Here is a 21,943-nt window from a genome sequence, read left to right on the forward strand (position 1 = left end):
AGCAAACAGCTTTCATATTTTGTGGGGTCCTTTAAAAGAGCCTTCAAATATTTTGTCCATTTTGCCCTTCACTGTGGGTCAAATGTTGACGAAAAAGCGGAGAAGAAGGAAAAGGGCAAATTAGACTTTACAGAAGTAGTTAGTTGAATTACAGTTTCCGACAATTGCTGCCTTGATTTAGGGAGGGAAAACTTTCCGACAGCGTTGTTTCTCACTCCTCCAGTATAAGTATGGCTTCCACTTCGCCCCATTCTTCTCACTCTTAACATTTCAAGTAAAATGGGAGTTTTGGGTTTAGCCATTGCTGTGCAGCTGGTCCTACTGGCGGCGACTCATGCTCAGGCGAGAATCCCCGGAGTTTACACCGGCGGTGGCTGGGAGACGGCGCACGCCACCTTCTACGGCGGCAGCGACGCCTCTGGAACAATGGGTATACATTTACATTATATATATATATATTATCGTGTGTGTGTGTTTTTTTTTTTTTAAAAAGAAATTATTTTATTATTATTGATTAATTTAAAATATTTAAAAGATTTTGTAACTTAATTTTTTTATTTTCAACTTTACCTTTTTCTTTTAAATAATTAAGCAATTCGCATCCCAGTTCAGTGGTGAATTAATGTAGGCGAATGCACATGTAATATTAGTTTATATTTATATAATGCAAATATAATATTCTTTCCATAAGTTATTTAAGTTCGATACGAAAATTAAAAAAATTAATATTTTATCAAAAAAGTAGCTAATTAAAGAAAATAAAAAAAATATAATAAAGTTAATGATATTTGTTGCAATTAAGTATTGAATGAAATATAATAATTAAATATTGAAAAAATATATGAACACAATATATGTTACTATTAATCTTAAACATAAACTCTTTCTGTTTCATAATAAGATATCGATTTAATTTGCTTTTTGTATTAATTATTATATATCATACAAGTCAAGAGAAAAAAATAATAATAATAATAACTACGTAATACAAATGTAACAAAATATATGTGAGACTGAAAAAGTATTAAAATTATATTTTTTATTATTTAAATTTATGTTTAATTTTATTTTTTTTAAATAAAAAATTATTAAGCTTTTGTATTTTTTATTATAAAATAAAAAATAATACTTATTATTCACTTTATTCGAAAAAGTATCAGTTAAAAATTGCATGAAAAGTAAAAACAGCAAAAAATTGGGATTGAAGTAGTAAAGCCGGGTCAATGATGTTTTCTTTGTTCATTTTGTATGTATCTCTTTATTTTTATAAGTAGCATATAAAAATACAAAAATATTTTACTATTTATATAATAATCAAATTTATTAAATTAAAAAATAAATAAATATCATGAAGGTGGAAATCTTCAAATAGTAAAATAAACACACTCGCGAGGGTGAAAATGCAAAATACACAATAATGTTTTAACAATCGGAGACGGCGGTGCTGCAGGCGGCGCGTGTGGGTACGGCAACCTGTACAGCCAAGGGTACGGCGTGAACACGGCGGCGCTGAGCACGGCGCTGTTCAACAAGGGGTTCAGCTGCGGCGCGTGTTTCGAGATCAAGTGCCGCGACGAGCCGCGCTGGTGCCATCCGGGCAGCCCGTCGATCTTCATCACCGCCACAAACTTCTGCCCGCCCAACTACGCCCTGCCCAACGACAATGGCGGGTGGTGCAACCCGCCCCGGCCCCATTTCGACCTCGCCATGCCCATGTTCCTCAAAATCGCCGAATACCGCGCCGGAATCGTGCCGGTGTCGTTCCGCCGCGTCGCCTGCCGGAAGAAGGGCGGCGTCCGCTTCACTCTCAACGGATTCCGCTACTTCAACCTTGTACTCGTCACCAACGTCGCCGGCGCCGGCGACATCGCCGCCGTCATGGTGAGGGGGTCCGGCACCGGCCGGTGGCTGTCACTCAGCCGTAATTGGGGGCAGAATTGGCAGTCGAACGCTGTCCTCGTTGGCCAAACGCTGTCGTTTCGGGTCCGGGCCAGCGACCGCCGGAGCTCAACGTCGTGGAATATTGTTCCGGCGAACTGGCAGTTTGGTCAGACGTTTACTGGGAAGAATTTCAGAGTGTGACGTGGAAGACAGGCTGGCAATTAAAAATTAATCATTATTATTATTATTATTGGATTTGTCAAATTTTGTGATTTTCAATTTTCGCGGGCGAGGGGGCGTGAATTGAGGGAATTTGTTAAAGTAAAAGGGTACGTAACGTGTATTAATGAAGCTTGAAGTGGCTGCAAAATGGTGTGGCCCTCAGCTTGCTTTTGCTATTCCTTGTTTGTTTGGTTATTTTTTCAACGACAAGAAAAGAATTGAATCTAATGAGTATATGTTTGGTTTTTTTTTTTTTTTTTTTAAATTATTATATTATTATTTATTTTTTTTTGCGTCTTTTGTCTCATTTGGGAATATTCAACGATGTTTGGTTAGCTTTACAGTGATGACGGGAAAAGTCAGCATTATATAAAACAAGGCCATGGTTTTTTTTAAACGGACAATTTGGCAAAAATCCCTCTGTCCATTTATCATTTGGGATTCAGTCCCTAATGATAAAAACTTGCTCTGCACTTCCCCATTTTTCCTTCTTCCTTCTTCTTCCTCCCTAATCGTATTTCTCTTCATTCTGTTTCTTTTCGCGCAAAAAATTCTTGTGAAGCCGTTGTCCTCTTCCGTGAGCTCGAAAGCCACATCCCGCACAGGTAAGCTTCTTGTCTGGTTCGATTGAAAAATTTCCTAGGGCACTCTCCGAATCCTGTTCCGGTTCCCTGTCGTCGGCGGTCGGTTGATTCGGTCGAAGAACTACCGAAGGCTGTCACCGGTTCCGTGGCCCGTATTTCTTGGTCTCCGGTGAAATTAGATGTACCAAGTGTGTTTTTGTGTCGATTGATTCGGTCGAAGAACTACCGAAGGCTGTCACCGGTTCCCTGGCCCGTCTTTCTTGTTCTCCGGCGAAATTAGATGTACCAGGTGTGTTTTTGTATCGATATCTTAGTTGGAAAATTATTATCTGGAAGAAAATGTTTGGGTATTATTTTGGGTGATTTTGATAATAAATTTTGTTGCTATTTAGGGTTTAAGGGTAATATTTATTTTGTGAAATGGGTAATTTGTTGCTATTGAGGATCAAGACATTACTAGAATTCCGTAAGAACATATGATTTTAGTGTATTTTGTGTAAGATTATCTAATCGCCCATACGACCTAATATAGTTCATACGTTCATCGGTTGGATTGCTAGGTTCCGATGGACATGGAGCAAAGTAGTCTGAAATTATTAATTATATGTTCCTACGAAGGTGAGCATCATGTAATTCGTTTAGAAGAGGGCACCACGCTGGAGGATCTTTACCGGAATATATCGAAAAGATGGAATAAAGTGAGTATTGAGGCGGTAAAACTCCAATATATTGCACCTATTCAGAAAAGCTACGTGACGTTATTGTGTGACGATGATGTCGCAAATATGTGGAGAATGCATATCTTGTTAAAGGTAATGTTTGTGGATATGATTGCACGGTGCAGAAGCGAGCACCAGAGCGTGCCTCTCCGAAGCACGGTTGGACGCAGGTACGTTACTCATCATTTGTAATTAAGTAGTCTTTATTAAACTTTGTTATAGAATGCAGTCACAATTGTTCCTTATGAAAGAATGCAGTCTGTAAGCACTTATAATGCAGTATGTAAGAATGCAGTCTGTAAGCGCTTATAATGTCATGTTCAACACATCTAAAAACATATTGTTTATAGGTTACGTTAGTAATAATTCTTTCATGATATTGGCATACAACAATACCGTGGTATATTGTTGCGATGTTGTTTGTAGGTAGTAAGTATCCACCTCCGCGATTTTGTAGTAGCGCGGTGCAGAACGAACCACTGAAGAGATTGTAAAGATATGTAGTGGGGATATAACGTCTTGAAGGTATTTAACGATTTTCACTCCTTCTTCACACGCCACTGTCAATATCCTCTAGCAATCCGGTTTAGGTAGGTGTACCATGATCGATGCGTTGAAATTTCTGTAGCCCATGGCATTTACTGCATCACGTAGCCTGCTGCGGTGAATAGATGCAGTTGTTCTTTTAAATACCCTGGATGACACGGTAGGTAACCATAGACACCGTGGACATACTCGGTCGAGTAAGATGGGTACCCATGTTTTTCCCTTTACTCTGAAAATATCTATTACCATATAAAATTAGAACTACTTACATCTGATATAATTTTCATTCTTATTATTGTATTTGTAATGTAGGGGTGAGGCCGAATGTTCTGGATTGAACGAAGATTGCGCCGATGGTATCTTTATTCCCGACGAAAGTACTAGTCTAATTGCAATGCAGAGATGCATTGTCGGGGAAGGGCAGACATTCAAGGGACCGCAGGAGTTTAGAAAGTTACTGAAGAATTATTCTATTGCCACTCAGAAACACTTTAGGTACCAAAAGAATGATTCGAGCAAAATTATTGCGGTGTGCATCGACAAAGGCTGTGGTTGGCGTATTTATGCATCCTTCCATGCTCGTGATGCATCATTCAGCATTCGTAAGTGCAATTTACATCACACATGTACTATGAGTCTATTGCAATCAAGAGATCATCCAGCAGCCGATGCGAACTGGATTTCTGAGGTCTACAAAGATAAGATACGTTCTATGCCAGCGTATAAGGCATCCGACATCCGGGAGCATATCCAAACAGATTATGGGATTGACGTGAAATATCATAAAGCATGGCGTGGCAAAGAGAATGCGATAAGGGCAATTAATGGTGGAGGTAGAGACAGTTTCTCACAACTTCCGTGGTACTGTCATGCACTTCGGGAGTCAAATCCGGGAAGTATTATAGACTGCGAAGTTGAGCAGGCAACCAAACGTTTCCAACACCTTTTTGTTTGTTTAGGTGCATGCCGGCTGGGTTTTTTGAGGGGTTGCAGGCCCCTACTCTTTCTTGATGGGACACATATAAAAAACAAACACAAAGGGTGTCTGCTAAGTGCAATTGCAGTGGATGGGGATGATGGGATGTTTACTTTAGCATTTTCTGGTACGTAATTTGATATTAGCTACAGTTGTCATTTTGTTAGAATGCTGGGTATAGCTGTTCGTGTATGCTGTTTTCCATGCTCTCTTTAGGCACGTATGTACCCTTATACGTTGGAAACCTTTGTAGTTATTTGTGTTCTTATTTGTTGACTTGCAGCTGTGTCTACGGAAAATGATGAAAATTGGGAGTGGTTTTGCTGGAAGCTGCGATCTGTTTTAGAATGTGAGGGACGTACGGATTGGAAACAGTACACATTCTTCTCGGATCGGCACTCGGGTTTACTAAAGTCAATCTCGTGCGTCTTTCCCGGAGCACATCATGCGTACTGTCTCCGACACTTAGTGGACAACTTCCGTACCCAGGTATATGTACGTCAATATTAATCTGTAATGAACATCACTGGTTATGATCAGCCATAAAATGTCTTTTTTTTAGGTTATGCGGAGATACCCAATGCATAATAAGAAACGATGGACCGCTGTCTTCAATAAGGCCGCCTATGCTCCGTTGAGGAGAGATTTCGAAAACCACATTAGTTCTGTGGTCGAATCAATGCCATTGGCCAGGGACTTCATTACCCAATCACACCCAGAATGTTGGGCAAATTCACTATTCAGAGGCACTCGTTGGGGAATAATAAATAATAACATTGCTGAGTCATGGAATAGTTGGGTGAGATCCGCGAGGTCAATGCCATTCGTTGGGATGTTGGATACCATTAGAAGGCAAGTGATGGTAATGATGAATGAACGCCGCGAAAAGTCGGAGATAATGCACGGAAGGCTCTGTCCAAAACAGGAGAGCAAGTTGGCACTATCGTACATGGCGTCTCGACGGCTACAGTGCAGTTCATCCTCTAGAACTGTATTCGAGGTAACAGATTGTAATGAAAGATACGCAGTCAATTTGGAGGCGCGCAAATGCTCTTGTCGAGAATGGCAAATGTTCCGATTGCCCTGCAAGCATGCCTGCGCTTGCATTGAAAAATGCAGTATGTCAATTTATGATTTTTGCGATCTTTATTATAGCATTGAATCTTACAGAAAAACGTACCAGGAGCCAATAAATCCCGTACCGACGCATGATATGGACGTGATTGTTGAAATTCAGGCGGACCAAATTCACCCTCCTCCGTCGTCTGTCCAACCAGGCCGGCCAAAGAAGCGAAGGTTCGAGTCCCAGCAGGTAAAGAATGCACGGAAATGTGGTCGTTGTGGGCGTCTTGGACATAATAGAAGAAGTTGCAAGCAACAAATAGCTTAGCGAACCTTTTTTTCATTGTACATCTTTTTGGCTTCCAGGAGTATATATTAAGACAGTAGGTACATATTCAATAGCTATATTGTAATTGTTTTTTGTGTCTCTAGGATGTAACCGGTTGGATCCATCGACTTATTTGCAGTAGTAAGTGGTATGTAGCCCTCTCACGCAGGTATATGATGAAGTTGTGAAGGTTCATAGTTATATTCTGCAGGTATATTTTTCATGTACTGAGGCATTTGATGATGTAGCTCTGTAGGGACGGATGGTTAATGTAATCTCTAATTGTTTTGAAAGTACATGCTATCCTATTTTTGGGTTATTACTAGGAGGTATAGTTGTTGTATTACACTCGTCATACTAACCAAGTGCATGTGTCATACAACTTAAGTATTTGTTGATGCCTTCTTTAACCATCAGCAGTAAATACATGCTATTTGAAGAAGAAAAAAAAAAGACCGTTTCCCCAGCCACAGGTAACCAGGGCATACATAATTGCAACTGAAGTATAATGTCACGGTTGTTGTAAGTACGCAATAGCTTACAGAGGGTATATGAATAATGATTCCAACATATAGGGTTGCGGTCCGAGTACAAACGATATTTTATTTTGTTTATACAGTATTCTAATTGTATTACCGTGTAATAACTTGGAGGCGTAGCATTGATTAAAATTCAGCACACAGCTACGTACCAGACTTCCATATGCCACACAACTATATTGCGGTTATATTATCGTGTCTATTCTATTGTGTTCTAATTCAATTAACGGGTAAGCGATGTAAGTATAATCTGTGGCCTAAAACACGCCATTCAAGATTATGGGGTTGACGAGCAACACTACCATGGTTAAGCCAATACACTCTTACCATCAGTTCATGAATATTTTAAGAGAAAAGGCCGAGTCCCCACCCGTAGGGTACCAGAGCATTTGAAATGGTAACGGAAGTATAAAGGCTATTTCCGTAGGTACATAATAGATACTATAGGGTATTTGTAATAATGACTCCGTTACTTATGCATCCGAGCTAAGTACCAGACTCGCTGAACGAGGTACACAGATTGCGTATGCGGGCATCTGTGTTGTAGTTGTAGGTATCCTAGTTGTAGGTATAGTAGCACTTCTCTGTAACCACGTGTTGCTTAGCATTCCGCAGGAAATAGTTGATTGTAATCTAGACGTTGGCCCACACGCAATTACCAGACACCTATGTCCCGCACAAATATTTTGTTGTAATATGATCAAGTTTTTTTAGTATTGTTTGTTTTAAATTAACGAGTAAGCCCTTGCAGTATCTCCGGTCGATTAAGACATGGCGTCCAGTAGGGTTTTATGAGAAACGCCGACACGGTTGAACTGATTCAAAGTGAACGCTATTTCAGTGATCAGTGCAAAAGAAATGACCAGTCCCACAAACGCAAATGACTGGAGCATGTAATATATAAATGGAAGTACATACTAGTTTTCCGTAGGCACATAAAAGCTATCAACGGGTATCACCACACAACGCAGGTATATAATGAAGATGACAAATCAATCTACGTAAAAGACATTTACCAATTCCATCACCTCGATACACAATGCAATAACTTCCCAGGTCAATCCAAATTGAAGACATTAAACAAATCCATCACCTCCACACAACACAATAACTTCCCAGATCAATCCAAACTGAAGACATTCAACAAATCCATCACCTCGCCACACAACGCAAAAACTTCCCAAATCAATCCAAATTCATTACATGTGTTAACCTGCCCTATTTTTCCATCGGGGTCTACGTTTCAGAAGGGGGGACCTTTCAATATCCTCGCCGCAATCGTGCCTCGGTAGCTCTTGACATCGCCGAAGTCCTCGCCGAGGACACCAACGAGATTGACATCTGGACCTGCCCGCGCATAACACTCTGCGAACATGCAGACTAAAGGTCCACAGTCCAACGTTTCACCCTGGTGTCGGCATCTAATGTACTCGGGCATGTCGCTGACCATAGGCCATAGTCGTGACGCGTTCATATACAACGATAAAAATCGCGTCTGCACAAATAACGTTACTCTTTCGTTAAGGAATTCACCCTACCCATAGGCAATTAATTATGATCATTCGAAAGACGTACCAATTTCTTTGCATTCCCCTGGCCGAAGGGGTCGCGCATTGAGTTACACTCCAACACAACACGTTTGACGGTATCCAGTATGCAGAGATGCCAGTGGAACCGGGTGTGTACGGGTAGAAATATGTACCGGCACCCAGACCGGATTTTGTCCATGATTCCGGCAATCTCTTGGCCTACGGTCACTTGCAGCGAGTTGGCAAACGCGAGTACATTACCCTTATTGATGCTCGGCTTTTTCGCTCCCCTGCTTGGTCGTGATAGCGCGTCGTTCACGGCTTTCTGAAAATCGAACACAGCAACCAACGCAATAATAACAATGTGATTTGTAATACTAACCGTATAAATTCCAAACAGGATACTCACCGCTACGAACCATGGCACACAACCACACCGCACCTGCGGATTGTGTTGGAGCTGATATTCATTGCTGCATAGATGATATAGGTACGCGTCGATGACTTCGCCTTTCACAGCTTCGTCAAACAGTAGTTCTAAAACGGCATCGGACGAGACAGACACGACGCCCTGCTACCATACAGTGTCCCTACAACATGATAGTCGCAAACGGATAAAAACATCGATTGAGAAAAATATATAAAGCCTTAATAGTGAATAGCAATACCGGACAGCGAATGACGCGAGAAAATGTTCAATGGTGTTCGTCTCATCCTCAGATAAGGAACCCTTTCCACAGTAGCTGTCATTATTGCGATATCCCTCCCACTTTTGTGCTCCAGGGTCTGCTACAACCTTAGCATCCGAGTCCCCATCGTCGCCGACGACAAATGGTTCCTGAACCAACAATGAAGATAATCATGTTTCCGTAGGTATCTGTATTTATTGTACAGGTATTAACGCAGAAACACTAGGTATTTAAGAATCTATCTGAAGTATTTTGAGCCAGACGACTTATATTTGTATGGAACTACGTACCTGCTCATTATTGACGTCGACCGCTGACTTTCCTTTCGCCCTCCGTGTTTTTCTCGCTTTCTCAATTCGCGGTGTCGACACAGGTGTCACGAATTCAGGCTTCTTCTTTCTCTTCCGATCCTTACGTGCCATTACACCACGTACAATCGATGAATCTGCGGCCCTGCTACAAGTCTCACGGTCGGAGTCATCGCCCTGCTACAATTTCAACAAAGCAAATAATCATTCAACAGATAGACAACTACGACCTACAAATTGTACTTACTATATTAATTAGCTTACCTTGACATCTATCGGTGCAACATAAGGAACAATGGCCATCAATTGGTTAAACTCTAGCAGGCTACCAACCCCTTCGTCATCTGACTCGTTTATCGGATCAACTTCGGCCAAAAGGATGTCCATTTTTTTTTGCTTCGGCGCTCGGTATTCGCTTGCTCTTCCGCTGCCTCCTCGGGATCCTCCTCAGTCTGCCTCTCCTCCTCCCCAGTTTTTTCCTCCTTCTCCTCCTCCTCCTCCTCTTCACCCTGACTCTCCTCCTCCTGACCTTGCTTCTCCTCCATGTCGGCCTGCTTCTCTTTCCTCTCAGACTCCACAGCCATCCGGTCTGCTGTCTCTTCATCCCCATAGTTTGCATCACCCTCCTCGCCATCGCTCTCGTCCTCACCCTCACCTTCACTGTCGTCATCGACAACACCGGCTCTAGATCTTTGTAATTTATGAGCAAGTCTGGCAATTGCAGTGTCTTTCTTCCGCAGCTCCACCTTCAAAGCCGCAATTTGCTGCGCTGCTTCCTGCAACATATGTTAATAATGTCATATAAGAAATTATTTTATCCATTTACAACGGTAGCAACATTGAATAATGCATTTACCTCTGAAGCATGACAAATTGCACGAACGAACTTTTCTTCCGTGCCTATCCGATAGAATTCCTGAACATCGGACCGCTTTACGGAAGTCAGTTCATCAACTGCATGAACCCTGGACATTGGACCGAGGCTATTCAGCCACCGAAAGAGACGCGGTACCTTCGGAAGGCACCGTGCCTTGTCCAGAGTTGGGACCCTCTCATTGAACCAGGCCTGCACATATTGTAATAGACATTACTGCCAACAATAATACATATTGTGCAATATACCAAAATAAGTAGAAAAAATTAACAAATCCGATATTACATTGCTTACCAACAAACCCGCGGTGCAGCCTGTCAAATATTTTTTCCCGGACTTGAAGTCGCTTATAGACTTCAACAGATAACGGTGACTCGCGGGTCCCCACGCGTAGTCACCAATCGCACTCAGATCTTCCACATACGGTAACAAAAAAAGGGGTACAGAATAATTCGCAGAACAAAATAAAATATTTGCAAAAACAAACATAATAAAAAGACGAGCAACATCCGCAACAGAAAGAGGCTCCAGCCCCTGCAACAGAGCCTCACGCAGCTTCTGCAACACCTGCCCGCGGGTTACAGAACGTGGCTTGCTCCCAAAAATTCGAACAAACCATTCGCTTTCGACCGATGTATTTTCGGTCATGTAGACTCCTTTCGCGTGTAGTCCTAAGACTACAGAATATTCTTCAACTTCAAACGGAAGCTCAATGTCACTTCCAATCTTGAAGGACATAGATTCCGAACTGAAGCTATTGACGAGGGCAACAAGTCGGTGCCATGGAAACTTCATTTTCGGGCAATCCAGAAAATGCCCGAATGGTGTCATGTTTATAGCTGCGATGTGTTGGTCTCTCATGTGTTGCTTCAGTTTGGCCAGCTCATTATGAAAAAAAGGTAATGCAAATCGGCTGATCACCGATTTGTGCTCCTTGCCTGGCCTGTAAGTAAAAACCATAAGTCCACGTTACCCAAATCTCTAATTTAGTTAAAAGTTTTTCACAATTTAGCAGGAGTAAAAACGCATTCCGAGTATACAACAGTGCCGTTCAGGTATATTAATTGGCAAATTAGACCAAACAAATGAAACTCCTGGTGCCTAATATTACCGCATTTATCAACCCACAAATATGACTATTTACCGAACAATCCACCAAAAAACCTAAAATATGCAACTTCGAGTAACTAAACAAAATATACATCTCCAAAATTAACAAAATCAAAGATAAAAACAGATAAAATCACCCAAAATCGGCCGAACCGGGTTTCCTGGCCAAAAATTCGAACAATTTCAAACCACCCGTTGAACTAACACAACACCGAACACCCAGGGCTCCTCATCACTAAACCGAGGCATACAAACACGGGACCAAGGCTTCTACCCCAAACAATCGAGTAAACTACGATATAAAATTCGATTGTCAACAAAATCATAAAATGAAAAGGGTTTCGACCAGACACTTACTTTTTTGAACTCCTCGTGGGGGATCGCGGCGGATTCGCGGTTTTTCTCACCATTTCGCTGAACAAAATGTCTTACTGCTGATCGTCGAGTTCGCGAGGGACGATTTCCTTCTCGAAGAACTAGGGCTTGAACGGAGAGTGAGTGAGGGGAGTTAGGGAATGTTTCAGTTTTTAAATCGTGCATATTTTCTGTGATTTTTTTTTTAAAAAAAAATCACAAAATAAGGTACGCAGTATTTAAATGGAATTATCTAATCGTATACTGGGGGTAGAGCGGGAGGTAATGTAGGTATATATTATAAAATTGGGAGTATTTATTAATCAATCGTAAGTACATGTTGCATATACAATTGTGATTGAGTAGAAAATACAATAAGGGAGTTATAACATATCTAATCAATAAAGTAGGGACTGCAGATCAATTAATTTACAATGGGGACTGAATTGCAAGCAAAATACACTGACAGGGATTTTAGTCCAAGTCTCCCTTTTTTAAAATATATATATATATATATTTTCACACACACTCACACTCCTGAAGGAAATTTCACCCAACACATGATGTCTCACCGCTTTATCTAAAAGGGTTTGATAAAACAAAGTCATGGTTAAGGTGTATTTGTTTATGGATTTGATTTTTTTTTAAATTTTTTGGAATTTTAAATAGTAAAAGTTTGAATTTGAATAGTTGAGCGTGCTTATTTGTGGAATTTTGATTTTGAATTTGATTTTGAATTGAAAACGTTGTTTGATTTTATATGAATATTTATTTGTTGGATCCTAAAATTTGGAGGTTTCAAGACCGTTCGTCGATTTGTCGGTGTGGGTTCCTGAAATACTCCAAAAAGTCTGTCCGTTGTCGGATTTGGGGCGGCCTCTGCAATGGAGCCTGCACGGTTTCGATCTTAAACAAGGCTTCGAGCATAAACGACCGATTTCGATGAATTTAAACTAACATCTACTAAAATTCGGATAAATCTACTGCAAAACGGATAAAATAAATTGCAAAGAGCATAAAAGCATTTAATTTAAACTAAAGTGCATAAACCCGAAACTAGAACATGGAAATAAAATAGAGAAAAATATGAGTATCGTCTTGTGCGTATGTGTGATGTGTTTTTTCCTAATTTTAATCATAAGATAGAATAACCATCTCTTCTCACTAAAATGGGCAGTTCCAATTATTCCTCCACCACTCTCAACCGCCGCCTGGTAACCTCCTTCCATCATCTCCCAACCACATGATAACCTCTTTCCGTCAACCACCTGGTAACCTCATTCCATCAACCACCTAGCAACCTCCTTCCATCAACCACCTGGTAACCTCCTTCTATCAGCTCCCAACCGTTCCATTGCCTCTGGACCGGGTTCCACTTGCTCCAAACTTCTTCCACTGCCTCTAGACCAGATCTGTCGCTTACTCCGACTTGTTTCCGTCGTACTCCTAGCCGGTCCACGGGGATGTGTCTCCAACAGCCTCAAGTTACATAGAATTTTCGGTTTTTCTCTTGTTGACTTGTTCTATGGAGCTTTTTGAATAAAGTATGGAAGTTCATAAACCCTCCACTAATGTTCAGTACAAAATTATTAACCCAGGGCCAATAGAGGTAGTTATTCAATGATCTGTGGAAGCTGTTGCTTTCTATCTTGTGGAGGCAACCTTCCTCTACTTTATAGAAGCATCGCAGTTCAATGGAAGTAGTTGTTTTTAACCCAATGGGGACAACAATTTCTGACCTTATGGAAACATTGTTCCGGGATGGAGGCGCCATAGTCCGAGGAGTTGTTACCCTAAGGTCCATGGAGGTTGCTGCTTTCGACCCTGTGGAAGCACCACAATCCAATGGAAGTTGTTGCCTTCGGCTCTATGGAGGCAACAGTCTTTGGCTCCAAGGCATGAAGTTCCATTGCTGTTCAGCGGCTCCGTGGCCAAGGAGCTCTAGCCCCAGTTTTGTCTTTGAGCCTTCTTCACGTTCAGGTTCTTTTGGACCCATGTCCAACAATGCCCTCCTCAAAAGGGCTGGGCGATCGTTTCCATTGAGCCCATGTCCTTTTACTTTGAGCCGTCCGCTTGAATCAACTGTGGTCACTTCTGTCGACAAGGGATCCTCCTCGGCCTTCACTTCTTGGACTTCATTTCCATCCCAAAACATCAATGTTTGATGAAGTTTTGAAGGCACACACTCGCATGCATGAATCCAATTCTGTCCTAAGAGAGCCGAATAGAATGGCCTACTATCGATCACTATGAAAGTTGATGATATTTCCTTTGTCCCTCACTTGCACACTCAAAGTGATTATATCTGCTGGTTTGTAAGAATTCCTTATAAAATTGGTAAGCCGTACAAATGTAGAAATCAAATCGTTATTAGTCTTTCCGAACTTCCGTAGGGTCTCAATTGGCAACACATTCACAGAAGCTCCACTGTCCACCAGAACTTGGTCAAGCGGAAAGCCATTAATCGAGACCCGAATGTGCAAAGGCTTGACATGTTGGTTTTGACCAGGCCCGAGCCTCTTAAATTCTATCATGGTTGCCACATCATTCCATTCGAAGATAGGCTCCTCGTCAACAACAACTTCCTCTAACTCTTGAAATTCTTCCGGAGCTTTGAATTCTTCCGGAAGCTCCTCCACTTGCTTCATTTTTGGAAAAGACTCCACAACTTGGTTCCTTAGCGGCTTCGCAGCCTGCTTTCTCTTTGGAAGTGGCTCTACAACCTTTTTTCTTTCTGAAAGAGGCTCCACAACTTGCTTCCTTAGTGGTTCCATAACATGCTTTCTTTCTTGAAGCGGAACCTGCTTCCTTAGCGGTTCCACATATTGCTTCTTTTCTGACAGCAGCTCAACAGTCTGCTTTCTCTCTGAAAGCGGCTCCAAAACATGCTTTCTTTCTGAAAAGTGGCTCCACAGCCTGCTTCCTCTCTAAAAGCGGCTCCACAACTTGCTTCATTGGCGGCTCCATGGCCTGCTTTATTTCTGGAAGCTGTTCCACAACCTGCTTCCTTTCTTGAAACGGCTCCACAACTTCCTTTCTCTCTGAAAGCGGCTCCACAGCCTGCTTCCTTGGCGGCTCTGCAGCCTGTTTTCTTTCTGGAAGCGGCTCCATAGCCTGTTTCTTTTCTTGAAGTGGCTTCATAGCCTATTCTCTCTGAAAGCAGCTCCACAGCCTGCTTCTTTAGCGGCTCCATGGCCTGCTTCCTTGGCAGCTCTGCAGCCTGATTTCTTTCTGGAAGTGGCTCCATAGTTTGCTTCTTTTTTGGAAGCAACTCTTCCATCTGTTTTTCTTTAGGAGACAGCTCATGTGACCATCCCTCCTCCATACGAGTCTCCAACTTTCTTCTTTGAGCTCGCCTCTTTTGAGTCTTGGTGAGTCCCCTTATTGCCAACCTTGTGGAAAGTTTTGGCTCATTCACAATTCATTTTTCGTTCTCTTTCACGATAGGAGGCTTCCGTGTTTCCTTGGGAATGATAGTGATCTGGTCAACTGTGGTAACACTCCAAATCCGTTTCTCATTTGTGACTTTTACTTCTGCTACGATAGCCTCGGTTTGGGTCCTTTGTATACTTTCCTCTTCTCCAATCCTCTACAGAGTCCTTTTCATATGGAGCCTCTGCTCTTACATCCTTCTTTTCATTAGGAGTCTCCACCGTCCTTGAAGTCTCTGCCTCCACAAATTTTGGAGCTTCCATGGCTTTTGGCACTTCTGCCTCCGCAGACTCCTTTTCGACTGAAGCCTCCACAACCTCTGGAGTCTCTGCCTCCACAAGCTCTGGAATCTCTGCTTCCACAAGCTCTGGAGCTTCCATAACTTCTGGAACCTCTGCCTCCGCAGACTTCTTTTCAACTGGAGCCTCCACAGCCTCTGGAGTCTCTGCCTCCACAAGCTCTAGAGCTTTCATGGCTTCTGGAACCTCTGACTCCGCAGACTCCTTTTCAAGTGGAGCCTCCACAGCCTTTGGAGTCTCTGCCTCCACAAGCTCTAGAGCTTCCATGGCTTCTGGAACTTCTGACTCCGCAGGCTCCTTTTCGATTAGAACCTCTGCCTCCGCAGGCTCCTTTTCGACTGGAACCTCTGCCTCCCCAGACTTCTTTTCGACTGGAGCCTCCACAGCCTCTGAAGTCTCTGCCCTTATAACTTTTTTTTCGTATGGAGGTGAATTTTCCGCGCTAAAAGTGGCACTAGGCTTCTTTTCAAACATTCTTTTTGAAAATGCCCTCCTTATGCAATCTGCGATGACATTAACGTTTATCAGAGGCTTGGCCTCCTGTTGATTTAGTGTCAACGGCTACACTCCAGCTGTCTGCTGATGGAAGGTTGGCGGCTGTATCTCTGCGGTCTGCACTCCTTGCCCGTGTGTTTCGATGATCATCTTCCATTAGAGATTAGCCACGTTTAGACTGTGACATCCTTATAGTGGTGTTGACGTATTCCACATAGGTTGTTCACTTAATCGCCCTTGTGGGATCATGCCAAATGTTGGAAATTTGCTTGCCCATCGTAGAGGCTCAGCATTGCTCTTCAAAACTCCAACGGCCACGGGGTTCCAGCCCTCTGCAGCCTGTTAGCTCCAGCGCTCCGCAGGCTGTCGCCAGTCTTTCACAGGTTGTTGACTCCAGCCATCCGCAGTCTGTTGGTTCCAGCCTTTCGCAAACTGGTGGTTCCAGCCCTCTGCAGGCTGCTGGTTCCATCGCTCTGCAGGCTGTTGGCTCAAGCTATCCGCAGGCTGTTGCTTCCAGCTTCCTGCAGGTTGTTGGTTCCAGCCATCCGCAGGCTGTTGGAACCAGCCTTCCGCAGATTAGTGGTTCCAACCCTATTGGTTCCAGTATGATTTTGTCTACCCCGGCCTTAAGGCCTGAAGCATTGGATGTTTTGCAACAATTCAATAGCTTTCTTCAGGTGGTACAAATGAACCCCATGTCAACCTCGACATCACTCTTTAAAAAATTCGACTTTGGTCCCACTGGGCGTGCAAATTGTTGGATCCTAAAATTCGAAGGTTCGAAGATCGTTCGTCGATTTGTCGGTTTGGGTTCCGAAAGTAATCCAAAAAGCATGTCCATAGTGGGATTTGGGCGGCTCCTGCGATGGAGCTTGCACGACTTCGATCTTAAACGAGGCTTCGAGCCTAAACGACCGATTTCGATGGATTTAAACAAACATCTACTAAAACTCGGATAAATCTACTGGAAAGTGGATAAAATAAATTGCAAGAAGCATAAAAGCATTTAATTAAAACTAAAGTGCATAAAACGAAATTAGAGCATTAAAGAAAATAGAGAAAAATGCGAGTTCATCTTCTTGTGTGTGTGTGTGATGTGTTTTTTTCTTAGTTTTAATCCTAAGATAGAATAACCGTCTCTTCCCACTAAAAGTGGCAGTTCCAATTATTCCTCCACCACTCTCAACCGCCTGGTAACCTCCTTCCATTATCTCCAAACCACCTGGTAACCTCCTTCCGTCAACCACCTAGTAAACCTCATTCCATCAGCCATCTGGCAACCTCCTTCCATCAACCACCTGGTAACCTCCTTCTATCAGCTCCCAACCATTTTCATTGCCTCTGGACCGGGTTCCACTTGATTCAAACTTGTTCGGCGGCTCCGTGGCCAAGGATCTCTGGTCCCACTTTTGTCTTTGAGCCTCCTTCACGTTTAGGTTCTTTTGGACCTATGTCCAACGGTATTGATATAATATTTTAAATGTAAAATTAAACTTTAGTATCATATCATATATCATATCATATCATATATCATATTATATATATATATTTGACAAGGCGTTTTAATTCGTGTGTTCACGTAATTTTGGAGTTTTATTTTATTTTTTAAATAATAAGTTTGGATAATTAATTAAAATTTGTTATAATAATAAATAATCTAACAAAATTCAGATTTATTGACATATTAAGTAACAAAAATATGGATAAAATTAGGGTTTTGTTTATCTATATATACTTACTTTTAATTTTATAAATTATTTGATTTTCAAAATTTTGTTTTTATTTTAAAAAACGTATTCTTTTTATTTACTAATATATTTTCTTTTATTCTTTAATTAAGAAAACAAACAAAAAATAATGATTATGAGAAGAATACCAAGATCAGAAAAAGAATACAAAAAATATAGCTTTGGTAACTGTCTGATCTAGGCCCGGCCCTGGGCCAGGGCCCATTACCTCTAGGGCCCAATAATATATATATATGCTCCTATATATTAATATTATTATTATTATTATTATTATTATTATTATTTTTTTGTAGAATGTATAAAAATAAATAATTTTTACATTAATTTTTAAATTATTTATTTGTATGTTTTAGTGTGTTTATTTAATGGTATGATTTTATATTTTTTGTAAATTATGTAAAATTAAAAAGATATGATAGAGTAATATTTTTGTGTTTTTATTATTTTTATTTTTATATTTATATGTTTAAATTTGTATATTTTATTATATTTTTTAGTAGTAGTTTTAAAATTTTGTGTATTATATAAACATTGAGTTTGTTTATTTAATCTAAACTTTCTAATTTTTACTATTAGGACTATGCCTTTCTCTCTCACAAACATTTCATCAAACATTATCTTAATATCAAATTCAAACTAAATTTTTCCCTAAACCAATCAAAAGAAACAAACCCTTAATAAATATTTTTGTTTGAAAATTTTCTTTTAAAAACCTATGATTTTGATTGTTTATAAAAATATTCTTTAAAAAATATTAAATCAAATATATTTTTTTAATTTTTTATATTATACTAAATATGTCATATTAATTTTATATTTATATTTTGATCTTTTAATATATAAAAAATATTTTATTAATACATTTATATTAAAAAATATATATATATTATTATTATTATTATTATTATTATTATTATTATTATTATTATTATTATTATAATATAAGAAATATATTTAAGGGCCCAATATTCTAATTTTGCCCCGGGCCTAATAAAAGTCAAGAACGGGCCTGGTCTGATCAAGTAGAAATTTTCATTCAGCGTTCATGATCGTTGTTTTTTTAATCCACGGTGGATTTTCGATCATATGTTTGTAGTTCAACCATAATTTTATAAAACGTGGTAGATTTCTTTTGTTCGTTTTCTTGATCTTATTTTTTCCTAAATTTGTTATTTTTATTAGTTGATATAGCAGTGACTATAATGTATTTACATGCATTCTTGAGAATTCTTATATACAATTTGATTGTAATAGATTTTATTTTTTAATATTATATTTTTTTAATATTTTATCGTTCATCGTGTTCTTCCAAAAGGATTGTTTTTTTTCTAATTTTATATGTAATGAATTTTAACAATAAAAATTTTTGTCTAATTTTTATTGTTATATACATTTTTTTCTTTTTATTTCTACTAATCAATGTATGTATTTTAAATTATTTATTATTATTTTTATTATTTAATTTTTTCATTCTTATTGTATATACATTTTTTAAAAATTAATTTGGTTTTTAGTATAATATTTTAATAAATCTTTTAATTTTATATATTATGTTTAAATTTTGGGGTTTTTAATTTAAAAAAATATTTAGAAAATTCATACAGAAAATTACGATAACTTTTAAAATATAAAATTTTTATTTTAATTATAGTAATTCTATTTTTGTTGTATATATATATTTTTTAATTATCTATTTCATTATTCTATTTTTTATTAAATTATATTTTATTTTTAATGTGTATGTTATTTTTTAAATTAATTTGATTTGAGTAATATCACTACAAGAAATTATCAATTTTGTAACGAGATTTTTTCGTTCCTAAATTCACTTTTTCCGTTACTAATGATATTAGAGACGGAATTAGAGATAAAATTACGTTAGCTACGTGAACTTTAGGAACGAAATTCCGTTACAAATATACTATATTTTTGTAGTGTATATTATACTCCATCCGTCCAATTGAAAGGTTACCATTTTCCATTTTCGTCCGTCCCAAAACAAAGTTACCATTTACTAATTTAGTAATTGTACTACCTACTTAACATAATAAATACCCTTTCAATTTACAATATATTACACAAATGTCATTACTTTTATATTATACCATACTAATAAGAGTATTTTTGTCTTTTTTACTACAATCCAATATAATATTAATATTCACAAATCTACGTGCAAAAAGAAAATACCATCCTTCCAACGGGACGGAGGGAGTATATAAAACTATAAATATTATTTATAAATTAATATTAAATTAAAATACTAATTTAATATAAAAATAACTCGTGCATAGAACGGATTACACACTAGTATCATATATTTATATATATATATATAGCACAAGACACTTCAATTGGTGCACTCTCATCATTTTGAAATTTTTTTTAATTTTTAAATGATTTTACTTTTTTTTTGATAAATTCAAAATTTTATTTTATTTTTAAAATAATAACAAACTCATCAAATAATATCTCATAAATCTTTTTAAATTATAAATAATCAAATCAATTTATCAATCACATTCTATATAATTATTTAATTCTATATATATATATAATTATCCTAACCTCTTTTCCGTATATTTTTGTTATTAAGAGTCAATCATTATATATATATATAATTACATATACATATATTTTATTAATATTCCGTATAGTTTTCAATTTCGCTACGCTAACTTAGAAGGAGAAATTCGAGGAGAGATTCAACATCATTAATTTGTAAGACTACAAAAGGTTAGAAGAGTAAGAAAGTACGTGAATATAGAATAATTCTGTCAAATTTATGGAAAATCGTAGAAATTATGATTTTTTTTATTTTTTATTTTGGAATTCTAGTTTTCAATTTTGCACTCATTATATTATCTTTAATCTCGAGCATTACGCTAACTTATTAGGGGAAATTCAATGGGAGATTCAATATCATTAATCTATAAGACTACAAAAGGTTAAAAGAGTAAGAAGGTATGTGAATACAAAATAATTCTGTCAAATTTATGAAAAATTGTAGAAATTATGATTTTTTATTTTTTATTTTTGAATTCATTTACTTTTGAAACTAAATAAATATGTTTTATTTATTTATTTATTTTGTGTGTAGATAAATAATGTGCAAGCGGAACAAAAAATTACTCAATTAAGACAGATAAAAACAACGTCGCTTGAAGGGTAGATCAAATCAGAACTTGGATTTGATAATTAATGATATTAATGCAGAGTGTCAAAAACTGTCATATTTATGGATTTTCGAGTCAACTTCCTATTTATCCTACTACATGCACGAAAAGAAGATATACTCGAAGAAATAGAAGTAGATTGTACGTATTTTCAAACAATACATAAATATTTTATTATATACTCCCTCCGTCCAACTAGAAAGCATACATATTTCTATTTTGGGATGTCCAATTACAAAGTAACCATTTCATTAAATACCCAATTTTTTCCACAAATACCCCTACTTTACATCACATCATTACTTTTATACCCAAAAAATAAGGGCAAAAATGTCATTTTACTACTTTTACCTATCCACTATAATTAAAATACTATTATTCCTTAATCTTTGCGCCAAAAGTAATTGTCTACTTTTAGCTTGGACGGAGGGAATATATTTTAAATAATTTTATTTTTATTGATTAGGGAATGAAAATTAGGCCATAAATATTCTTTTGCCAAACAATTGAAGGTAAGTAATTTTATTAATTTTATTATTATTATTATTGTTGTTGTTGTTGTCTTTTTTTTTTTTTTTTTTATATCGGAAAGATCAAAGATTTTATATATAAATAAATAAAATAATAATAGTTAAATACATATACACCGGGCATACCCGGGAGGCAACTAACTCAAAAGAAACAATCAACAATAGCCTATCAGGTGTTAATTCAAAGTGCTTGACTAATCAAAACTAATTTATATAAAATTCTGCACGCAGGTAAGGGCCATCACCAAAGGGTCAATCCCTACAATTAATAAAATTAATAAAATTAAAGTAAACAAACTCCATATAACTGGAGCTGTCGAGCAGCCACAACAGCCTCCTCACCTTGGGATCAAAAGAGCCAAAACCTGTACATTAAACCAAGTAAAGAGCATGTTTCATCTACTGTTTAGTTTTAAAGAGTATAAGATGCGATATGTGCATAATTTAATTTTATTTATAGAGATCCGGGGATCCAACGAGAAATTTTCAAAAGCCCTTTTGTTACGGGCAGTCCAAATGTAGTATACTGTTGATGCGAAGCC

The 21,943-nt window shown here is 38.3% G+C and overlaps 5 protein-coding genes and 1 long non-coding RNA gene across 6 annotated transcripts; 3 read left to right on the forward strand and 3 right to left on the reverse strand.

Annotated features, from left to right (window-relative positions):
• Positions 1 to 251: 251 nt before the first annotated feature.
• On the forward strand, positions 252 to 2,331 carry LOC127243709 (expansin-A6-like). The gene is made up of 2 exons (XM_051263859.1): positions 252 to 430; positions 1,451 to 2,331. Exons 1-2 carry the CDS (start codon positions 280 to 282, stop codon positions 2,080 to 2,082), a joined length of 783 nt encoding a protein of 260 aa, XP_051119816.1. The 5' UTR covers positions 252 to 279; the 3' UTR covers positions 2,083 to 2,331.
• Positions 2,332 to 2,890: 559 nt separating this feature from the next.
• Positions 2,891 to 3,924, forward strand: LOC127243958 (uncharacterized). The gene is made up of 3 exons (XR_007837069.1): positions 2,891 to 2,976; positions 3,248 to 3,576; positions 3,833 to 3,924. It is a non-coding gene; the product is annotated as an uncharacterized LOC127243958 (long non-coding RNA).
• Positions 3,925 to 4,583: 659 nt separating this feature from the next.
• Positions 4,584 to 6,574, forward strand: LOC127243775 (uncharacterized). Its single transcript, XM_051263936.1, has 5 exons — positions 4,584 to 5,055; positions 5,212 to 5,417; positions 5,491 to 6,240; positions 6,423 to 6,425; positions 6,530 to 6,574. The coding sequence occupies exons 1-5, from the start codon at positions 4,584 to 4,586 to the stop codon at positions 6,572 to 6,574; spliced, it is 1,476 nt and encodes a 491-aa protein (XP_051119893.1).
• A 1,312-nt stretch (positions 6,575 to 7,886) lies between these two features.
• On the reverse strand, positions 7,887 to 9,922 carry LOC127243776 (uncharacterized). The gene is made up of 6 exons (XM_051263938.1): positions 9,648 to 9,922; positions 9,366 to 9,563; positions 9,060 to 9,224; positions 8,796 to 8,957; positions 8,433 to 8,711; positions 7,887 to 8,352 (listed from the first exon to the last, which is right to left on the reverse strand). The coding sequence occupies exons 1-6, from the start codon at positions 9,768 to 9,770 to the stop codon at positions 8,101 to 8,103; spliced, it is 1,179 nt and encodes a 392-aa protein (XP_051119895.1). The 5' UTR covers positions 9,771 to 9,922; the 3' UTR covers positions 7,887 to 8,100.
• Positions 9,923 to 10,664: 742 nt separating this feature from the next.
• On the reverse strand, positions 10,665 to 11,811 carry LOC127243777 (uncharacterized). The gene is made up of 3 exons (XM_051263939.1): positions 11,725 to 11,811; positions 10,765 to 11,200; positions 10,665 to 10,670 (listed from the first exon to the last, which is right to left on the reverse strand). The coding sequence occupies exons 1-3, from the start codon at positions 11,775 to 11,777 to the stop codon at positions 10,665 to 10,667; spliced, it is 495 nt and encodes a 164-aa protein (XP_051119896.1). The 5' UTR covers positions 11,778 to 11,811.
• A 2,147-nt stretch (positions 11,812 to 13,958) lies between these two features.
• Positions 13,959 to 15,926, reverse strand: LOC127243778 (uncharacterized). The gene is made up of 3 exons (XM_051263940.1): positions 15,292 to 15,926; positions 14,668 to 15,113; positions 13,959 to 14,587 (listed from the first exon to the last, which is right to left on the reverse strand). The coding sequence occupies exons 1-3, from the start codon at positions 15,924 to 15,926 to the stop codon at positions 13,959 to 13,961; spliced, it is 1,710 nt and encodes a 569-aa protein (XP_051119897.1).
• Between the last annotated feature and the right edge of the window lie 6,017 nt (positions 15,927 to 21,943).

This window comes from Andrographis paniculata, unplaced genomic scaffold (genome assembly GCF_009805555.1).
Source record: "Andrographis paniculata isolate CXL003 unplaced genomic scaffold, ASM980555v1 Contig98END, whole genome shotgun sequence".
Classification (NCBI taxonomy): Eukaryota; Viridiplantae; Streptophyta; class Magnoliopsida; order Lamiales; family Acanthaceae; genus Andrographis; species Andrographis paniculata.

Coding starts and splice junctions, on each gene's coding strand:
- LOC127243709 (XM_051263859.1), top strand. CDS start 280: ATGGGAGTTTTGGGTTTAGCCATTGCTGTGCAGCTGGTCCTACTGGCG. Junction 431..1,450: donor CGACGCCTCTGGAACAATGG/GTATACATTTAC, acceptor GCGGTGCTGCAG/GCGGCGCGTGTGGGTACGGC.
- LOC127243775 (XM_051263936.1), top strand. CDS start 4,584: ATGAGTCTATTGCAATCAAGAGATCATCCAGCAGCCGATGCGAACTGG. Junction 5,056..5,211: donor GTTTACTTTAGCATTTTCTG/GTACGTAATTTG, acceptor GTTGACTTGCAG/CTGTGTCTACGGAAAATGAT. Junction 5,418..5,490: donor TGGACAACTTCCGTACCCAG/GTATATGTACGT, acceptor TCTTTTTTTTAG/GTTATGCGGAGATACCCAAT.
- LOC127243776 (XM_051263938.1), bottom strand. CDS start 9,770: ATGGACATCCTTTTGGCCGAAGTTGATCCGATAAACGAGTCAGATGAC. Junction 9,564..9,647: donor TTGCACCGATAGATGTCAAG/GTAAGCTAATTA, acceptor TTGAAATTGTAG/CAGGGCGATGACTCCGACCG. Junction 9,225..9,365: donor TCGACGTCAATAATGAGCAG/GTACGTAGTTCC, acceptor TTGTTGGTTCAG/GAACCATTTGTCGTCGGCGA.
- LOC127243777 (XM_051263939.1), bottom strand. CDS start 11,777: ATGGTGAGAAAAACCGCGAATCCGCCGCGATCCCCCACGAGGAGTTCA. Junction 11,201..11,724: donor CCCACGAGGAGTTCAAAAAA/GTAAGTGTCTGG, acceptor TTTTACTTACAG/GCCAGGCAAGGAGCACAAAT.
- LOC127243778 (XM_051263940.1), bottom strand. CDS start 15,926: ATGTTTGAAAAGAAGCCTAGTGCCACTTTTAGCGCGGAAAATTCACCT. Junction 15,114..15,291: donor GAGGATTGGAGAAGAGGAAA/GTATACAAAGGA, acceptor ACTTTCCACAAG/GTTGGCAATAAGGGGACTCA. Junction 14,588..14,667: donor TGGAGCCGCCAATGAAGCAA/GTTGTGGAGCCG, acceptor AGCCGCTTTCAG/AGAGAAAGCAGACTGTTGAG.